At 45.0% G+C, this 17,448-nt stretch overlaps 1 protein-coding gene across 1 annotated transcript; it reads right to left on the bottom strand.

The window, feature by feature from the left end:
* Nucleotides 1–2,095: 2,095 nt before the first annotated feature.
* On the bottom strand, nucleotides 2,096–8,862 carry LOC119396836 (reticulon-4-interacting protein 1, mitochondrial). The gene is made up of 9 exons (XM_037664174.2): nucleotides 8,460–8,862; nucleotides 7,742–7,893; nucleotides 7,482–7,550; nucleotides 7,254–7,378; nucleotides 6,892–6,940; nucleotides 6,187–6,323; nucleotides 5,128–5,311; nucleotides 4,022–4,114; nucleotides 2,096–2,426 (listed from the first exon to the last, which is right to left on the bottom strand). The coding sequence occupies exons 1-9, from the start codon at nucleotides 8,683–8,685 to the stop codon at nucleotides 2,292–2,294; spliced, it is 1,170 nt and encodes a 389-aa protein (XP_037520102.1). The 5' UTR covers nucleotides 8,686–8,862; the 3' UTR covers nucleotides 2,096–2,291.
* Between the last annotated feature and the right edge of the window lie 8,586 nt (nucleotides 8,863–17,448).

Below are 17,448 nucleotides of genomic sequence, written 5' to 3'. Positions count from 1 at the left end.
CAGATGTCTGTCATGGTAAAGTGATTCGTCTCTTCTTCTTTTAAAAATGGAGATGCTGCATACGTTAAGAGAAGCATCATTAAGGGAATCATCAACACTATTGCTGAACTATTATTTGGGAGAAACTAGTAAGAAAATGCTTTCTCATCACGGACATCGGTGCCATGACGGTGATGCAATGTCTGGCAGCTGTGTTTGGGGTATAACCTGACTTGCCTGGTTTCAGCAAGATGCCCCTCTGGGTGACTGCAAGTAAATGGTCCACCGCTTCCTTGTGCCATTCTGTCGTACTGCTTTGCAACTTGTACCTGTGGCTGTGTCGTGGCACTTTTGTAGCACTTGAAAAGAGCAGGGACATTGAAAGACAAGTAGATTGTTTTTACACTTTGAATAATAAAAAATCTGTTACTTGTATAATGTTTTGTTCATATGCTGATATCGTGGCTCACATTACGCGGGTCAAAGCGTCCGCTATCTGAACATCCAGACAAAACAAACTTGAATTAACAGCATATAATTACGCTTCATTTAAATATTCAAAAACACTCGGTAGGTGCCCTTAAAAAAGTTGTGCTGTCCCTGTCCCTCTGGCTGGTGGGGTGAGACTAGTGTTCTTGCGTCCTTTCACTCGTCGCCAGGGTTTCCCTGCTTTCCGAGAACCGACAGAGGAGGATGTGCCACTTGACTCTCGAGGTCACACATGTCACTCATTCGAAGACATAGAAGCGAAGCTTTAAATGGGTCATGAACCATTTTCCCAAGTAATCATTGAATGACCTCAGTATCGGAGTTTTCGCAAATCGATTGCCACAAAAATTTCTCGAATGCACCAAGAATGAGTGGAGTTGCAGGGAGTTCGCATGCTTGAAGCGCTTTCTCTCATCCTGACGAGCACTCTGGAAGCTACACAGGGAGGGATGGCATGGGGAAAGAAGTTACGTTGGTGCATGTCATGACCTTGAGTGCGCGTAATGAAATGTGATCGCTCTCTCCTGTTGCGATTCCTACGCGTGCAAATGTGGCTGTTGTGTAATGTTAGCAGACTACGGAGCGCGGTGCCAGCACATGGCAGAACCCGTGGCAAATAATCGAGAGGAAGCGTATTTGAAGTGCATCTGGTGCATTCGAGAAGAAGTGCATTTGATCTAAACACCACTGTTGGTTTACGTCAGCTATCAGCCAATAGCAGCAATCTGTTGCTATGGCAACATACAGCTGGCGCCCCACCTATTGTAGAGACAGCACTTGAGAACGTGGGAACTTCGTGCTCCGCTTGTAAATACCCCTTGCCACATCCGACTGCAAGGTTTGGCTGAGTTGTTCACAGCAGCATCTCTTTTCCATTCTATGTGTTGTTTCACGAAACACAAGCAGTGTTCATGACCCCTTCAAAATGGTACAGTGTTCAGTGTATATTTCTTTGTCCCATTTTAAAGCTGTACTTTCTAGTATTCCTTTACAAATCATTCTTGCTGCTTGAAGTAGTCTGCTGTCAACATGCTATGTCAATACAGTAGCAAAACCATGGTGAATTTTTCATGCAGTTGGTTTTCTGAGGGCCACCATAGGCAAATCGTGGACGCAGGTGCCAATTTTGTCCACTGATGTCCTATTGATGTGTTTTGCCATCACTTATGACTACGCCTGGTCTTTCATAAAGCAACTTAAATCTTGCCCGTAATGTTGATGTGATGTCTGTGAAATTCTGCTGCTGAGCAAGAAGTTGAAGTTTTAGTTCTCGACTAGGGTAGGATCCAGGGACATCCACATACTTAGAGTTAAGATTACGATAAAGGTCGAAATTAGTCTGAAGTTCTGAACTATGGTATCTCATTACCCCAATGTTGCTTTGAGACACTAAACACCATAAATAAGTCACTGGTGTGATCAGTGCTTTGAACACCTTTTGTGAGAACGACATGTGTTTGGATAGAAATGAAGTGTCTGTCTTGCCACGATTCCTGGTAAACCCGGGGAACTTCTTAAAATGATGAGAGCAATGTTCTAAGTCGACGGCAAAGTGTATAATATAAGCTTTTTTTTTTTTTTTAATGCCACTATATGCTATCTTTGTTGATGACCAGTGCCTTAAGTGTTCACTCATGCAAAGACGTTCGAAATTTATTTTTCAAGTATAATACATCCTAAAGCCACAGTAGGGCAATAAAAACATTCCACAAACCGAAACTTGCAACTGCATTTTTTTTTACAAGCGACTCGTAAACATTCCCTACCCGTATTTTGGTAAGTATATAGTGGCTCACAAATTGTGCTATCTTAAATCACGCTTTCTAGGGCTTGTCGGCACGAGGCTCTTGTTGAACAACTGAGATCACTATCTTTCCTCTGGCATGGCCTTCCTTCATCTTGTGGTAGGCTGCTGGAACTTCCAGGAAAGGATAGATGCTGCTGACAATAGGCGTCACCTGCAAAGGTGATATGCTTGTAGTACTCTATTCATTCGCAATTTCTTGCCGACATCAAACTTGTGCAAACACTTGTGTAGCAAGCTTCACGTGTCTTGGCAAGGCACTAAGGATGCCTGTAAATCTGGCGACATAAATTATAGGAAGTCACCAAGCCACAAATCTTGTATGGCTTGATGGCATAGCTTAATAAAACACTTGGCAAACATTGCTGTAAGAGTTCTAAAGATGTTTTTTTTTCAACAGCGAAGCGGTTTAAGCCTGTTGTAAAAGCTTTGGGGTGTACAAAAAGCTATCATCATCATGAACGGGTATGTGCTACAGAAATTGGGCAAGTCCCACTACTCACTGCTGGTCCACTAAAAACGAGGAAGGCAACAGACGGGTGGCAAACACCAATTAAGATTTCTAGACAGACGTATTCAGTAATTGAGAAAAGCTTAAATAAACCATCGGGATTAACCTAGGGATAAACTCCATGGCCCCACGTTTCAGCTTCGCAGAAGCATCTCTTGTTGGCGCTTGGCTTCAGCGCGAGTGTCTGTCTCTGGAGTTTGGACATCCGTGTCATGTCTGTGCACGTCTGTGGTTTAACTCGAACCTCTCTGCGCTGAGAAGCAACCTAGTATCACCTAGCTCAAGCCTAGCAACAACATAGAAGCAAAACAGATTAGACTTCAGAATCGTCCAGCTTTGCTGTTTCAAGCCTTGCACAACTTGGTGCAAGCTTCACAATTTTTTTTTTCTTCTCAAATTGAGACTTCATTTGGATTGCATGTCAGAGGCTAGCGACACTTTCTGTACTTATTCTCCAACATCAACATAGGCGTCCAGTATAATGCTTCATAAAGCAGATATGTATTGGTACATAAATTAATCCAGATCCTCAAGCCAACATATTTTGTTGACATTGTCCCTGTTCTCATCTGCTACAGAATCGGCAAAGACCAAAACACAGCCACCAAATGGTAATGGCTAAGCACTCAACAGAATTGGGTCAGCAGAGTGAAGACAAGCTTTAAACTTGCATTTTAAACATTAAAAAGGAAAAATTAGAGCACTGCAAAGGGTTCTATGAGGCAACACTATGCAAACTTAGAATTGCCAACACAATCAACTCGCCTGTGTCCTTTTCACGAAGGGATGGAATCTGGCTGCAAAGTATGTGGGGCATTCTTCAACTCTTATTCGTTTGTTGAAATCGAGTTACACTTACAATACAACTTGACGTTTTCAAGAATATTTTGCAGTTGCAGCATTCAAAATTGTCTGATCTTTTAGGCGAGGCACTAGTGAGGGTGCGGAACGCTTCAGAGTTCTGAAGGCTTGCAGTGGTTTGCACCAATTAATAAACAAGGGGTAGTTTACAGAAATAGCCATAAATAGTAACCACTAAATTTGCACATTTATAAACAAGCGCAGCTGCTGTGTCTGAAAATTTGAACAATACTGCTCGGACCGAATATGTGCTGTTAATGCTTGTGGCAATACTGCAACATTATTATACTTCACAATTGAAGTACTTTCTCTGAGAGCGCTGTTCTGCGAGAAAATCAACCAGACGAATGAACAACTTCATATATGACAGTACATACCTTGCCAAGGTCAACAAGCTCGGCAATTTCCTTCAGTGCGTTGGCGTTGGGGCAGAAAAAAGCCCAGCGAGCACTGCGACCATCGGCAAGCTCCTGCAAGTTACAAACACATCTCGTATTTATATGCAGTTGCATCATGAATATGAAGACCAAAAGGCAGAGACAGTTTCCCATGGTTTAGTCAAGGTTGCGTGCAATAAACGCTTCTATGTGGGTGTTACACTCTGTCAGGTATTCGCGCCTTTTTGTCGGCCTCTTACACTCGACAAATGTGCATCTTGTGCATAATTGTCATTGTCTTAAATAAATAAACTTCTAATGCCTCTATGTTAGGTACACTGCCTGCAATATTACTGATTATAGTACATTACCTTGACAGTCTCTAGAGCTGGGTTTGTAAAATATAGTACCGTAAAATGCCGAGCAAGTGCCCCCCCCCTACGGTGAAGGATAATGCGACCAGATTTCGGAGGGGGGCGCTTGCTCGGTCCCGGACTGAAATTCAAAATGACGGCGGGAGAGCCGCTAAAAAGGAAAAAATGCCCATCCATGTTTCTAATGAAATGCTTTATTTATTTACTGTTTTTGTTCCCTCTCCTCACTATCAAACTCGTCAAACAACTCCTCAGAGTAGGGCGTAAAAGTTGGCGCCGAGTCCGTGCACTCGGCCTGCAAAGACCAGCGGTGGTACATGGCCGACACTGGAGAGCCTAGCGTGCAGCGCACCATCCACCGAACCACTTGGTGCATTAGATATGCCACACCCGGTGAACGATGACCAATATACGACCGGCCACATGACAACAGAATTTCATAAACAACATTAGATACGCAATCAGTGTACCCATTCTTGTGGTTCTTTTTACACAATCGATGCTCATCTTGAAAAAAATGTGGCCGCAGGGGAGGAAGGTTGGGGGGGGGGGGGGCGCTTGCTCGGTCATTGGCGCTTATTTCAAATCTCCCAAAAAAGGGAGGGGGGCGCTTGCTCGGCATTTTACAGTAAATAAAACAGAAATGTCAAAATCTTTGCTGCTCTGAAAACATAATTAACATGATGCTTAAACACCACCCCTCTATTATTAGATCCTCACCTAAATCCTCACCTGAACAGTAACCTGCAATGCCTGGTACGCAGACAGTGCCATGCCAGAGAAAATGCCCATGTTATCCGTATTTTTCAATACGGGTGACACGACGGTAACGTAGGTTGAAAGGCGGCCTTTGTGAAGCAGCTTTGTTGGAGACAGACCTTGATGGGTACCAACGCAATCTAGAATAAAGTCAAACCTGGAAGAAATGGGGAGTGTGGAAACTTAGCAAGGCATCGTGGATATGAAGGCCAGACACTTTAAACCAATGTGAGAGCTTTTCAGAATGGACATTGCCTGAACATTGCCTTAACTATGTTCCATAACAAATCGTTCAAGTGACCAGCGAGCACTTTTCACAGCATGACTGCATTATGTGCACTACTGTCAATTAGACCAACTATTTAAATGCTAACTAATAATACAATTTAACAGATGTGCAAAACTGTGCAATCACTGCTTCCTGTACCGCCGTCTTTCTAGCTTTGCACTGACTGATAGAAAATGAATGCTGGGGAATGGTCATTCTTTGGAAATGTCACTGTCAGAGTACGCCAGCTGGAAACATCTGTCACAGAAAGGAGATGCTTATAATTAATAAATTGTACTTGTTGCTAAACGACAAATACATGAGTGGACACGTGGGACATAAGGTGAGCGTACATGTGTCATCTGAGGACATGGACTGATGTGGCACAAAAAAACGTGTTCTTTTTTTTTATTTTGTGTGTTTGCATTTACTTTACATGATGAAGTTGATTGAAAACACACAAGGTAAAAGCGTTTTTCTCCGTCCATGTGACAGGCTTACGTGCAGTTGCAGCCAGCACCTGCATATCCTGCATTTTTAAAGAGATGCAATTCCACTGTAAACGTGTTCTGTAACTGGCCTTGGCCAGTGTGCTTGCATACTTCTCACTCCTGTTAGGCTTCCTTCAAACAAGCGTGGCATGCTGTAATGCTGATATGTGATGAAAAGGCTTATAACGCAGATGCTTAAGAAGCCACGCTGATGACAATAGGAATAAGAATAAGTTACGCAGCGAACAAGTTTTTAATACTGATGACACATGCCTTGGGCCATGGAGTAGCTGTGCCTCGAAATCGGGTGCAGTGTAGTCAACAACAGTGTCTGCCCCAAGTTTCGAAACCATCTCTACCGCTCCGGTGCTGCATGTCGCTGTGACGGATCCATTCCAGGCTCTTAATAGCTGCAAACACAACCATTCGTATAAAGCCACCAACAGTACACCACCAGAAGGAGGGAAGCAACTACGTTTAAGGCACCGTTACACAAGTGAATGTTGTGTAACTAACGTACTGAAGTCTAAAGGTACCCTCAGCTAACCAACTTGATTGTTCATGCTCAAATTTTAGACAGAGGTGGCATTTCACAATACATTTTGTAGAGTAGCAGCTTTGAAGCGATACTGTCCCATTAGCGTTCGGCCATGGCAGCCACAGTTTGATGAGAGCCAAATACAAGAACACCGGGGTACTTAGATTTAGGTGCACCTTGGAGAGCCCTGGGTCTTTAAAATTGATCTGGAGTGCCCATCTATGCTTTTTACATTCTAACAAGCAACCAACACAGCAATGAACTCGGCAAGAGTAACAATGACTTAGCATGAAAGTGGGTGTCTTAGGCAGAACTTGCAAATGGAAACAGTCGTGCAGAACCACAGCAGTGGCAAATATTTGGACCAGAGAGTCCGTAATTGTATTCGCACTTTTATTGTGCCATGTTGATGACAAGCAGTAAGTAGGAATAAAACAAACCTGTACAGCAAAACTCCCAACACCACCAGAGGCCCCTAAAACTAAGCACCTACCAGGGGGGAAAAGAGAGAAAAACATGCAATAAAGCATAACACACAGAGTTCAATGATATCCCTTTCCCTACGGAGAACAGCTTAAATTTCATCATTGGATAACAACGCCTTACAAAAGCTGGCATAAAAACAACAAGAACTTTGTTGAGGTAGACAGCTATAATGAAGCGTATCGATCAGCGGTGGTGAAGTACTACAGACATGCAAAACTAAAGGCTGCCTTTAATATGCCAGGTCTCTCCAAAGAGATCAGAGCTACTAAAGTCACTTCATTTCATGAAAAAAAGTCTGTTGAGTCACCTTCCTCACCTTTTGTTTCGCGTTGTATACCTGCTGAGGTTTCCCACGGTGCGGATTCCAGCCCACGCTGTTAATGCTGCGTAAGGCAATGCTGCAGATTCCAAGTGAGATTTGGTTTTTGGCTTTTTCGTTATCTGCAGAGTAGGCGGAGTGCAAACATTTTTCCATCATCACACAAGTTTTCTGGTTCTGCCACACAAAACAAGTTTGCATACGAAATCAAGAAAAGCCTCTTACAACACGTGCGGGTACTGCAATATACTCTGCGTGAGATCCCTGCCGACCAGCCAAGGTAGCACCCCAGACCTGCAATAGAAAATACCGTCATGCACAGAGTCACTCGGCATATGACGGAGTGATATGTTGGTAAAAAATTGAGCACACATAAGACTGAGAACAGGAATGAATGGGCTGTGATGCCGTACAGGTATTATGAACAATGTCGCAAGTGTGTTGCAGAAAGGTGTAGATAAAAAGAAAGCAATTGATTGTCTTGCCTGATCTCCAAATTGAAACTCCTTCACGCCATGTCCAACACCTACGACTTCACCTGAAAAATCTCTGCCCAGGACCATAGGAAATCTTTCCCTGTTGTTAGGAAAGTATTGAAGCGTCCTCAGCACGTCTATAACATTTCTCCCGTATCCATCTGTTAAAAAAACGGAAAAAAAAACCCAGAAAGGTAGAATCAGAATCGGATTATTTATGCTAATAAAATGGTAAGGAAAATGACAAAATATGTATGTACAGGAGAAGGTCCTGTAGTTAGAAAATGAACTGGGGCGTCTTGTGCACGAAGACAAGAATTGCTGAAGCAAAACAATAATGACAACATATGAAATTTGTGATTACAGACACCTCAATCATTGGACTACTTTCGAATGAAGCATTGCTGTTGTAAAAGCAGACAGCCAATATTAGCGAACACTAGCCAGCGTTTACCAATAGTCTGGCAACACTAGCCGACAAAAGCCACCGTTCAGCCGACACTAGCTAGCATCAGCCAGTGCTAACCAGTGGTGGCAGTATGCGAGCAAATACAGTATTTGAAATCGTTCAGAAGTATTCATCGTACCCCGTTGCAGAATGTTAGTGGAAGAGGTCCAGGGAAACACTGCCTTCAAGAACAGCATTTTACCTTCTATTCACGACTCTTTCACGTTTATGCACCCTTGGGAACAAGCGGGGTAATAGCGCACTAGATGCGTTACGTACCCAACATCGCCACATCAAGCGGGTTGACGCTCGCTGCGTGGACTTTAACGAGGACTTCGTTCGATGATATTAGCTGGGGAACTCGTGTTTCTTCCATCTGGACGCTGTCGATGCCGTTAAAGCTGCGGGCTTGCCATGCTTTCATCTTCGCAGGCAATGTGTGGAGTCTCCGAGATCCGAAAGTAATAAGCTTGCGCTCGGTTTCAAGCAACCGTTGAATAAACATCGCGCCTTCACTGCGACAAAAGTCTACTGCAGCTTTTTTACGTGGGAAGTAAGACCAATTACGCCTGTGAACGCTAATCGGAAAAGTTTATCGTCCTCACGTCAGTATGTTATCTCGCACCTGCTGCTCACCACGAACCGTCGACACAAAACAAACTCTATGCAAAACACGCATGGTGTTTGTTGTCAACAGTGTTGCTTGCCGCTGTTAATTTTCTAGGCTGCTTGTAGAGAATTAAAGCATAATATATTCGCTTTGGCGTCAAAATCTCAGAGATCTCCGACCGCCCCCTTGTGTTGTTAAAAACAAAATATGTTTCATGATTTGATTTCTCGTTTCTATTTTTTCTTACTAATAATCTGAACTGCATGTGTGCGGCCAGGTGGTGTTAGCGCAGCATAGAAGCAAAATGGCGCGTAGTTTAAACGCGTTTCTTTTTGCGATTACGTTGCATTTGTGCCAGCCTTGACTTGTGCTGAGACCTGCTGCGCAGACATTGCGTAGCTTAGGCGTAGCTGACAGACTGCATAAGTCTTTCATTAAGGTCATTGAATACTAAAGAAAATTAGTTGCCAATCAACACTTTCATGTCTTTGCCCCACCTTATGTCTTCATCGGTTGCGCTGCCTCAACAAAGAGAGAGAGAGAGATGCTCTTTATTAGAAATACAGAGATTTTTGCCGGCGTCAGTATACCGCTGGCATGCTACTCTGTGTAGGGATGGGGAATGGGATTGACAAACAAGATGCATGTTTTCATCATGTGCCAAACATGTCCCGACCTTCCCTCCACTTTGAAAAATCCTGTATCCGCCCCTCGCTGACACCATGCGCACATTAGGGCTAGGCCCGTAGCCAGGAATTTTTTTCGGGGGGGGGGGGGGGGGGGGCTAGGGCCTTCCTCCCTGGCTACAGGCCTTATTAGGGCACACAATAGGCTGGCATATTGCCAAGACCTGATTTGTTTCCGAATATTCTACTGCACCGTGCGCAGGTAAGGCCTTGTTTTAAATGCGAAGCATTTCTTAGCGAACCTCAGGCACTTTGGTCGTTTCTATCTATCTATCTATCTATCTATCTATCTATCTATCTATCTATCTATCTATCTATCTATCTATCTATCTATCTATCTATCTATCTATCTATCTATCTATCTATCTATCTATCTATCTATCTATCTATCTATCTATCTATCTATCTATCTATCTATCTATCTATCTATCTATCTATCTATCTATCTATCTATCTATCTATCTATCTATCTATCTAGCCGCCTACGACCGGGCGCTCTCCTGATAGTCTCCATAGGTTGTAATATACCAAAATTCTCATGGCAGAGGATCAGTATGTGAAGAACACGATTCAGTCGTCATGACATGAATAACGCAAAATACCTGTCGCGTACGTCATGAAACCCTTTCTCTCAGTCACGTGTGGCACATACCCACATACCAGAGTTCATATTATGCGGGTATGTGCCACAGGTGATGCAGAGTGTCAATCAACACAGTAACCGCGAACATACACATTGACACGCGAGGAAAGTGATAATAATAAGAATCGTAGGGCTTTTACGTCCCAAAGACAAGATATGATTATGAGAGACGTCATAGTGGAGGGCTCCGGAAATTTTCACCATTGTTCCAGTGTTCTTTAACCAGTGTTTACCAATGTTCACTAGTATTCTTTAACGTGCACTGACATCGCACAGTATACGGGCCGTTATCATTTCGCCTCCATCGAAATACAACCGCCGAGGCCTGGATCGAAACCGTGACCTTCGGCTCAGCAGCCGAGCACCGTAACCACTACACCACCGCGGCGGATCCGAAACTAGAAATTGAGGGAGCTAAGACAGAACACCCCTGGAAGACGCTCGACTACCATCCGCTCGTCCACGTGGTGACCGTAATGTGGACAACGTGGATTACGCAGAAACCGGGGTCAGTGCTTCCTACAATAACTCTGCCGAGGGGACCATGCCCCTCATCATTACCGGTGACTTGAACATCGATTCAAAACCCAACAACGTCTGCTTTTTACACTGCATGAAAGACGGCTTGGATGTGAACAGGGCATCACAAGACCTCGTTGCCATTTCAAGGGCAGGAGGCATCATAGAGCATTTCTTCGTGAGAGGCATCCACTATTTCCACCAGCTGTGCTAGACCTCGCACTTCACTACACTTGCACGCCTCGTAGACGCGATCACGAACGGATTCGATAACAGGTCCTGTCCAGCTGCCGGTGCTCACTGATCACGGTGATGATGACCTTGTTCAAGAACTCCCTGGAACCCCTTCCACACATGCACACGAGTTCGTGAAACGTTCGTGAGTTGTCCGTCATAACGGACAAGTACAAGCAAAACAACTGTAACTGCAAGTCTGCAACTGCGACTGTAACGTACGTGCAGTGCGCCTGCGCGTGTAACTCGGCTGGGTATGTATCTAGGAAAATATTTCTGAACAAAGCTTAGTTGCGAGTAGCGCCTGTCGTGTGCATCTGTGTTCCTTCTTTGTCCTGTTCGACTTCGCGCTATCCAGTATGGAAGAATATAAGCACTACATATCAGCTTACCGCGTCTGGTGTTGATTAATACCCATGTTGCTGTTGGCATCGTTTCGCATCTGTAAACAACTGGTTAAATAAAACATCTGCGACTCTTCAACATATGTGTGTGCGTATGCCATTTGCACATTTCTCTAGCGTCATTACGCCACAGTCACTTTCTCGCGCACGCTTCGCATAACATCGATTCCCACGGTACGTGGGATCTGCAGAATTTCTGTAACTGGAAAAGCACTGGACAACGCGCCGTCATTGTGCGCGTTGCACGTCCCCTTCCGCTTTGCAGATTAGGAGCAGTAAATACTGGCTGTAATGCAGGCCTCCATCACCGCATGTCGTCGGTGATGTGTTGAAATAGGTGTCATCATTTGTTTCGATCCGATTTAAAAAGCAGCTTTACATTAATTGCTTGCGTGCGCCATGGTTATTATTACAAGTTCATCGTGCTACGTTCTAACACACGTTTTTGTTCGTAAGCAAGTTGACGTTTATAGTGAGCAATCGCGTACTCGAGTGTTAGAACAAGAAGCAGAAAGCTATGTGACGTAATTTCTTTATAACAACTGAACGCCCACTTTTATCTTTGACGTAGGTCGCCCGACAAGGGCCCACTAATAGCTGATGCATTTCATTGGGGGCTCCGCCACCACTTATGATTGCACAATCGTCGTTGAAAGCATCGGTCGCGGTGCAGGGGCGGCGCCACAATTTTTTTACTGGGGTTTTGGGGGTGGGGTGGGGGGGTGGGGGGTGAGGGGGGAGGTGGGCACAGCGCACGCACGACAAGCGATTTCCTTTAGGGGGCAGGGAGGCGGGGAACTTATGCGTTGTGTTTTACTGTTTGCTCTTAGGGGGCAAAGGGGGGGGGGGGGGGGGCAGGCGAAAATTTTTGGTGGGGGGGGGGCTCCAGCCCCTCCCCCGTGCCTTCCGCTCAGGGTCGTAGCCAGAAATTTTTTTTTTGAGGGGGAGGGGGGGTTCGACCATACTTTATGTACGTTCGTGCGTGCGTTTGTATGTGTGCGTGTATATATACGCAAGCAAAAGTGAAAATTTACGGGGGGGGGAGGTTCAACCCCCCCCCCCCCCCCCCCCTTGGCTACGCCCCTGCCCCCATTGGCGCCGTCCCTGTCGCTTGTAAGGAAGTGAACGTACCGAGATGCGCGGAGAGATCGTTCGTCTATTCCGAACTTTCCCGCCTTTATAAACTGCGCTGCGCATTAGCAGGTGGCGCCACCAGGCCATCCGTTGCCAGGACGTCCATTTTCCAGCATCGCCGTTGTGGTATCACCGCTTGCAAAAAAGAATCTATGAACTGCGAAAAGTGCTGCATAAGTATATGCTGCATAAGTATTCTCCGGTGCTAACACCTGTACATCTGTCTGCCATGAAGGACCATAAAAAACTGCCTTGTATAACTCATAAGCTTCTGTGGTTAAATGAAAAAAAAAAGGAAGGATGGACGCTGAGTGACCGAATTGGAAGTGAATGACGAAGTTTTAAATCCAAATTGGAATTTTTATCTGAAGAACAATTAAATTATAAGAAAACCTTGAGAAACAAAGAGTTACGCTTTCACCGCCTCACGTTAGACGCTTCTGCACGCTCCTCTGCGACATGCGATCCTGAGGCGATCTAGTCGACGTCAGAAGCATGTGTGCCACCATAACTGCAAGAAAACGAGAAAGGAACATTGAGGACTTTGGAAATATTGTCACGGCGTCGGGACGTCGACGAATGCAGCAGTCGGCGTGTCCAAGATGAAACTTTATTTGGCCGAACATGTGGCCGGGGAATGGGAAGTCAAACTACAGCAATCTGTACACTGACGCCAAGCTGACGGCGGCGAACAGAGCGCCCAGCGCCGGCCGCCTATATAATTTTATCTGCGGTAAGGCGCGTCGGCATTTATACAGGCGACATCGAAGATTCCAGCCTTATCGCTGGTGGCCGCGTTAGTTCCAGAATAGACTCAGCTGTTCGCGTTTCCGCGCTCAAGACTAACAGATGATCCTGAAATAATCTGGAACGTTCCCAGACATTCTGGCGCGGTTTTGCGCAAGGCAAGGTAACACGTGTAAGGGGGCGGTAACATAAAGCAGAGAAAGTAGAGAGCACGTGTGGCAATATTAACCAGATATTTTAAACAGAGAAGTGACAACTCCTTTTCACTTCAAAAAAAAAAAAAAAAGAAAGACATTGTAGCGGGCATGCGAAAGGCAGATAGGAAGAGGAGGAGGAGAACGAAGAACTTTGCAAGGCCACAGTGCGCTGTACCACCATCGCCCATCTCCTGTAAATAAAGCCATTTAATCACAACTCGCTGTAACAGTTGTGGTGGAGGTGCTTGGTACTCGAACCCCGAAAACGGAGGTTGAACCGCAAGTTCTTCGAGGGAGCCGTCGCCTTGCTGGACTACCACCGAATCCATCTGGGTTGGACATGTTTCACAACGCCGACGAACAACACCCTCTCTCAACTTCTGCGACGACCAGTTCTGCACCACAACTGAGAGATGCCCGTCCCTTCGCCGGATGAAAACGTCGAGGCTTGGCTCATCCATTACAAACGGTTGAGCGCCGCCAACAAGTTGGATGTCGCTTCCCAGCTTTCGAACGTCGTGTTCTTTCTAACGGATACAGCGTTAGTATGGTATGGAAATCACGAGGAAACGTTAACGGCGTGGGACAGATTTGTCTCTGGGATCAAAGAGCGTTTCGGCGACTGCACGACGAAAAAGAAAAGACCAGAACAGACGCTCACGCAACGCGCGCAAGTGCCAGGCGAAACCTGCACGACTTACATTGAGGAAGTTACAAAAATGGCGGAGCGCACTGCGGCCTTGCAAAGCTATTCGTTCTCCGCCTCTTCTCTTCTTCGTCTCTCCTTTCGCATGCTCATTACATTCTGATGATTATGAGAAACGCCGTAATGGAGGGCCTCAGAAATTTCGGCCATCCGGTGTTCTTTAATGTGCAGTGACTTCGCACGGTACACGGGACTCCAGCACTTCGCCTCCATCGGAATGCGGCCGCCGCGGCCGGGATCAAGCCCGGGTTTTTCGGGTCAGCAGTGCAAACGCTCAGTTGTTATCGGTATCCTAGCAAAACCAATTAAATTATGAGCAAGCACATATCACATCTTCGTAGGTTAGTTTTATAAGCTATACGTGTGAGAAATGCTTTTTTTAATCGTGCAAGCGAAAGAAACGTCATTCTGTTCTGAAGAATATACATTTTTAGATTATAAACAGTGGCACCTGTTTCTAATAATTAAACTTCTTAACATACCAAATAAATCATTTAGGTGTCGTGCCGTCTGGCAGCATCTGTAATAAAAGATACAGTCGCAGTAATAGTAAACACTGTTTCTGCCTTTTAAACTCGATGATGTACAGGAACCTTCGTTTCAAGTAAGATTTTTAAATCTCTCTCTCTCTCGGTTACTTCTCTTTACATCCGAGAATCCGGGAATGCAAGTAAACACACGTGCTCAACACGGGTACCCGGTCTTTGTAGTTTGCTTTAAGCAGTCGTGCGCGCTGACGAGCAGGTTTGTCTGACCCGGAAATGTAATTATTGCTCCGAGAGATAGGAGCGCGAAACTGTTTGCACATGTTTCATACATTATGATGAGCTGCCGTTCAGCATACAATCACCGGTGCTCGGTTCCGATCGCGGCTATAGTTTGGAAATGGGGCAAATTCTCAATTCTCACTCAGCACAGAGGTTAAACGAAAGATGCGGGCTCCCATGTGGTGCGCACCGTAATAAGAGAATTCAAGCTTGAGTTTCGGTCGACATAAACAGAAACGGAATTAACCCAATGCATTTTTTTTTCATCCGGGCAGATGTATCTCCATTTAATTAGATTTAACGTTGAATCAAAACTTTCCCATCGTTAGGTTGCAATTGGCCGCTAGCCTTCGCTTATAAAATGTACGCCGTCATGATTGGATGGAATTTTTTTTCTTACAAACAATTCCAGCTTCAGCTACTTTTGCGAATACGGGCTCCGTTATCTTAAGTACATAAGTAAATTGTACTTATTTAAACCTCAGCCAGGGTGGCCGCGTTTCGATGGAACCCGGGACGGTGCACAAACTCCTGTGTGCCGTACATTGAATGCACCTGATACACACCCAGGTGGTCAAAATTAATTTTTTGTGCTCTACTGCGACATTCTTCATAATCTAAAGTGTGAAATTTTGAAGCCTGTAATCTCCAACTGTCAAACCTCCTTCGCCCCCCCCCCCTCCCCGCTCAAAAAAAAAAAAAATTAGAGAAATTGCACGCGCTAAACGCTGAGACCACATAACTTCAAGTCTCATTCAACATCACTTTCTTTCTCAAAGCCTACGTTACTTCACGGCACAATATCGCGCAACAGAACAGAACAGAACGAACAGAACAGAAAAGAACAGAACAGAACAGAACGAAACAGAACAAGAACAGGAACAGAACAGAACAGGAACAGAACAGAACAGAACAGAACAGACAGAACAGAACAGACAGAAAAGAACAGAACGAAACAGAACAGAAAAGAACAGAACAGAACAGGAACAGACAGAAACAGAACAGAACAGAACAGAACAGAACAGAACAGAACAGAAAGAACAGACAGAACAGAACAGAACAGAACAGACAGAACAGAACAGACAGAACAGAACAGAACAGAACAGAACAGAACAGAACAGAAACAGAACAGAACAGAACAGAACAGAACAGAACAGAACAGAAACAGAACAGAACAGAACAGAACAGAACAGAACAGAACAGAACAGAACAGAACAGAACAGAACAGAACAGAACAGAACAGAACAGAACAGAACAGAACAGAACAGAACAGAACAGAACAGAACAGAACAGAACAGAACAGAACAGAACAGAACAGAACAGAACAGAACAGAACAGAACAGAACAGAACAGAACAGAACAGAAGATTACTTTTTAATTGCAGGAAATTTTTATTAACCAAAGCCAGGAAGTCCTGCTAGAAAGGAGCATAAGAAAAGTAAGCGTGATTGAAGGAGATGCAACAAAGCCGTCTGTATTGAGCACTTGTGAGGAAAAGCCCAATTCCTCACTGTGCCACTATCTTATTTCTGTTTTTAAACGGCGATATTGCATAGCTGGGGAAGAACAGCGCAAAAAAGGGACGAGGACGCAGGAACACAGTACATTGGACGAGCGCTGAACTTACAACTGACATCTTTATTACACCAACAGCTCGTTTTTACAGTGCAACAAACCGCACACACCATTCCAATCAAACGGCCAATAAAAAGCATCAGGTAGGCAAACTACATTGTCACTGAAAACTATCACGTGTACATGAATTACACCGTGCGCACGCATCTTCCACACTCAGATAAAATGAACACACGTGAAAAAACGCCAGGCCTGCGCTGAAACCGCAGCACAGTCACAGCGAAAGCTGGAAGAGCGGCGTTTCTAGAGCCCGTTGTAAGCTCTCTTGGGGCTACAATACAAGTACACTAGAAAGGTACCCACTACGCCATAAATCACAATTTTTGTCAAGTTGGGAAGCACCTACTAAGCCATTATTCGTCATTCTGCGGAGAAGCCAGGCACCAGCTACACGTCTGTAAGGCATTATGTGCACTTTGTTGACGCGACGACTGATGACGATGAAGAATTACGGCTCAGCCCTTTGTAATGGGTTGGAAGCTTTAAACGGCCCACCAGTTATGTAATTTGCATTGGGCGACGCCCGGTCGCTATTTCCCTCTCCCGTCATACTGTATAACATACGTTGACGTGGGAGAGAGACGGGTGGGGGGGGGGGGGGGCGAAGAACTTTACTGAGACCCCGAGGAAATGGATCATGCGCTTATGGGCTTCCTTGGCAACCAATACAAGTGCACTTGCGAGGAACCCACTACGCTATAAATCATTGTAATTTTACTGAGACCCCGAGGAAATGGATCATGCGCTTATGGGCTTCCTTGGCAACCAATACAAGTGCACTTGCGAGGAACCCGCTACGCTATAAATTATTGTAATTTTTGAGAAGTAGGGCAGCAGGCACTGTGCCATTTTTCGTCATTCTACGGAGAGCCGTGGTACCTGCTAAACGCATGTAAGGCATTATGCGCACTTTGTTGATGCTGTGCCTGATTACGACGAAGAATTATGGCAGAGCCCTTTGTAATGGGTTGGAAGCATTCAACAAC

The sequence above is a fragment of the Rhipicephalus sanguineus genome, chromosome 6 (assembly GCF_013339695.2).
Source record: "Rhipicephalus sanguineus isolate Rsan-2018 chromosome 6, BIME_Rsan_1.4, whole genome shotgun sequence".
Lineage (NCBI taxonomy): Eukaryota > Metazoa > Arthropoda > Arachnida > Ixodida > Ixodidae > Rhipicephalus > Rhipicephalus sanguineus.
This window is presented reverse-complemented; position numbering and strand designations above follow the sequence as displayed.